This window comes from Cupressus sempervirens, chromosome 2 (genome assembly GCF_028749045.1).
Source record: "Cupressus sempervirens isolate cs-2001-9-10 chromosome 2, ASM2874904v1, whole genome shotgun sequence".
Lineage (NCBI taxonomy): Eukaryota > Viridiplantae > Streptophyta > Pinopsida > Cupressales > Cupressaceae > Cupressus > Cupressus sempervirens.
The window spans coordinates 128,260,907-128,264,152 of NC_143119.1; the positions used below are offsets into that span (position 1 = coordinate 128,260,907).

At 38.8% G+C, this 3,246-nt stretch overlaps 1 protein-coding gene across 1 annotated transcript; it reads right to left on the bottom strand.

The window, feature by feature from the left end:
• Window positions 1–1,121: 1,121 nt before the first annotated feature.
• On the bottom strand, window positions 1,122–3,000 carry LOC149571370 (RING-H2 finger protein ATL2-like). The gene has a single exon (XM_089808988.1). It carries the CDS (start codon window positions 2,471–2,473, stop codon window positions 1,577–1,579), a length of 897 nt encoding a protein of 298 aa, XP_089665114.1. The 5' UTR covers window positions 2,474–3,000; the 3' UTR covers window positions 1,122–1,576.
• Window positions 3,001–3,246: the final 246 nt, after the last annotated feature.

The window sequence follows — 3,246 nt, forward strand, 5'->3', positions numbered from 1 at the left end:
TCTATTACAAATTATTCACCAAAACCCTAACAAAGTACTAATTATATACCTTTTGGCCCACAAATTAAGGAGGCTAACCATATATTTGTTGATGGAAGGGATGGTTGACTTCAAGTGTATGTCAAAATGGTGACAAAAATCGAGGAGTGTCACAATTTTGATGAATTTGGGGCAAAATGTTTCAAAAACAATTGAATTATACAACTTTTATCTAAATGTCTAATGATACATCTAATTATATATCTTTCATTAGAAATTTTTGTTGTCTCTTGATCCACTCTAGAAACATTCAAGAAAATGCAATAGGTTGGTGTAAAGCCAAATTCTACAACCTTTGCTTGCATTCTCCTCACCTCTAACAAAATGGGAATTCTAGAATAGGGTATGGATATCCATCAAAGCATAAAAGGATTGAATTTTTTTGTTAGATATTGTAGTTGGAATTATTTTGGTAGGCATACATGCAAATGTGGAAGCATTGAGAAAGCATGTGAAGTGCTTGATAAAATAACTTAGTGAAAGGTGGTATGATGGACTATAATTAGTGGAGGACATGTACAAAGTCATCTATTTTGAAAATGATTCTAAGACATTTCAAGCAAATGCAATTGCTATATTTAGAACCAATATGGGAGGTTTGGAATAGGCTATTAACATCCATCAAAGTACAAAGGAGCCTAAATTTGTCAAAGGTTGCAACTGCCCTACTAGACATGTATGCCAAATCTGAAAGCACACACAAGGACAATGAACTATGTGACAAAATGCTCCAAAGAACTAAGGTTTCATGGAACTATTCACAAAAAATGGACTTGTGTATAATCAATCTTACCAAGCTTTGCCAGCATCCTTCTCGCCCATACCAAAATGTGTTGTAGTTGAAAACTCTAGTTGGAATTATAGTGATGCATATGAAGTAAAGGCCAGATTTAGACATTTTGTGCCTACTTATTTTTGATAGATTTTATCAAATGTCACCTAACCAAGAGAGATTTACTAATAAGATTATGTAAAACTTATAAATAACTATTTCAATCAAATTATTCGAATCCTTTCCATTTAAAATGTTAATTATGTATAATATATCCACTTACTAATTGCACCTTCTTTTGTACAAATACTAATATAAAATTAAAGAATACTCATTAAAAAAAAACATCAACCACAAGAGTATCTGCGAGTCGAGGCATTTGAATTTTGAACCCCTACGAGACCGCCGAACAGTACGAGTCTCTGTCTAGTTTTACACTTCATTGTACACAATTATATGCATTTGCGCACTGAGCTGAAGATACACAAAGTCTTCATCATAGAATACATTAAATCTTTGCCTAGGCAATTGCAGATTAAATTTAATTCAGGCGATCGAGAGGTCTTATAAAACTGTCCTTGGCGTACCAGTCCTTGAATTTAGAACAGATCTTCTTCTCCCAAGCATTCCCACATTTCCTCAAATTTGATTCCGACCTCAAAATGTTCAGACAATAATGGCTACAAATATTGAGTTATATTTCCACTTCTTTTACCCCACTTTGGGTTTCTGTGAATCTGACCAGACCTTGAATTTCCGCCATGATCAGACCTTAGCCGGACCGATCTGCTCAACGTGTGAACTCCCGTCCGGACTCTGCAGAACCGACATGCCCAAAATCTTCCTCAGCGATTGCAATCGAGAGGCAGGGGACTTCAAAGACGAATCGACGCCAGAAGAAACAGATTGCCGATCATCCGCCATGAATGACCTCGGAGAAGAAATTGAAATTCCTTCAAATCTTCTCGGCTCGATTTCCACTACAAGACTTCCCACAAATTTGGGAGAAGAAGATTCTTCAACGAAATTCGAATCCGGCCTTAAAACGTCGGAGCACCCATTAATTTGGGATTCTGCGACGGAACTAGAAGAACCAGTCACGGAAACAGCCGGCCCCTGTTCTTCACCCGCCGGATTTTCACTCTCCGCGATCAAAACAGAGCACCCCTCGGACTCGATCGGCGGTTCGGGCCGGGCATCCGATCGACAGAGCGGGCAGGTCGAATTGGATCCAAACCACATATCAATGCACTCGATATGAAAACTGTGATTGCATTTGGGCAACAATCTTCCCTTCTCATTGTCCCCAAATTCGCAGAGGCAAACCGCACATTCAAAAATCTCATCTTTATGGGACTCTGTTCGGTAAACAAACACGGGGAAAGATTCAATCACAGACAATTCAAGGCCGTCTCTTTGCTGATTTGGATCTTCGTTCGCTGCAAATACCAATCGGCGCCGACGAGAGGATCGGATTCTCCCCCGATTCCGACCGGAATAGCGAGGCCAAATGAATCGGGCATAAATATGCAGGCCCAGAATGAAGAGCACCACCATGAAGAGAACAACAATGGCCGCTAACATGATTCTTCCCCCAATATTGTACAGCTCATCTGCCAAGCTGTTGTCTGCCTCGAATCGGGACTTATCATCGGATCCCATGGCCTTCAAATGTGAATCGAATCGAATCGAACTGAATTGAACTGATTGCCCCCTATTGCGAAATCTGTGCAGCTTTAATAATTTCGAGGACTCTTGACGGGGATTGCAAGAAACTCACGATTAGGGCAATTTTTTTGGTCTTGCCGGCCAATTGCTGCCCGATCCAAACCATGTGGGCAACACTTTTCGGCCATTCCGCATGTTTAAAATAGAAACTAAATCTTTTTAAAAAAACTTGCCTGTTGATGCCATACAGGCGCCCTCATTTTCTGGGCCTTTGACTAGCGGCCATTCCACGGTTTTTGCGTGGGGTTTTTCATTTTATATTCTTCAATTTGAGTTGAAAATTCTCTGAGGTGTTTGGTCTTTGGTAGGGACATCTGCATGTATACAAAACTGTTACTTTTTTTTTTTTTTTTTCCAAATCGTGAGTTTTAAAATTGAAACATGTTCCTGAAACAGAGGATTCCTGGTTCTCTCAGAAGCTTATTTGTCATTCTGAAGTCTTTTTGGATGAACGTTCAACTGGCTCATTCAGTGTGTTTTGACTGTGTAACAAACGCCAGGAAAGCATGCAACTAAAATGAAACGGACTCTCTACTTTTCATTAATTATTATTTTCTTCCGCCTACAATGTAGGGCCTGCATAAAAGAGATGCACGGGGACGGTCATTCTTATATTGAATTTTTTTTTATCATTCATTATACCTTTTTTTTTAAAAGATCGATTGTCAATTTTATATTTTTAATTAATAAATAACTTTTTAAAAAAT

What these genes read in the sequence shown, in the direction of transcription:
- LOC149571370 (XM_089808988.1), bottom strand. Translation starts at nt 2,473, where the DNA reads ATGGGATCCGATGATAAGTCCCGATTCGAGGCAGACAACAGCTTGGCA.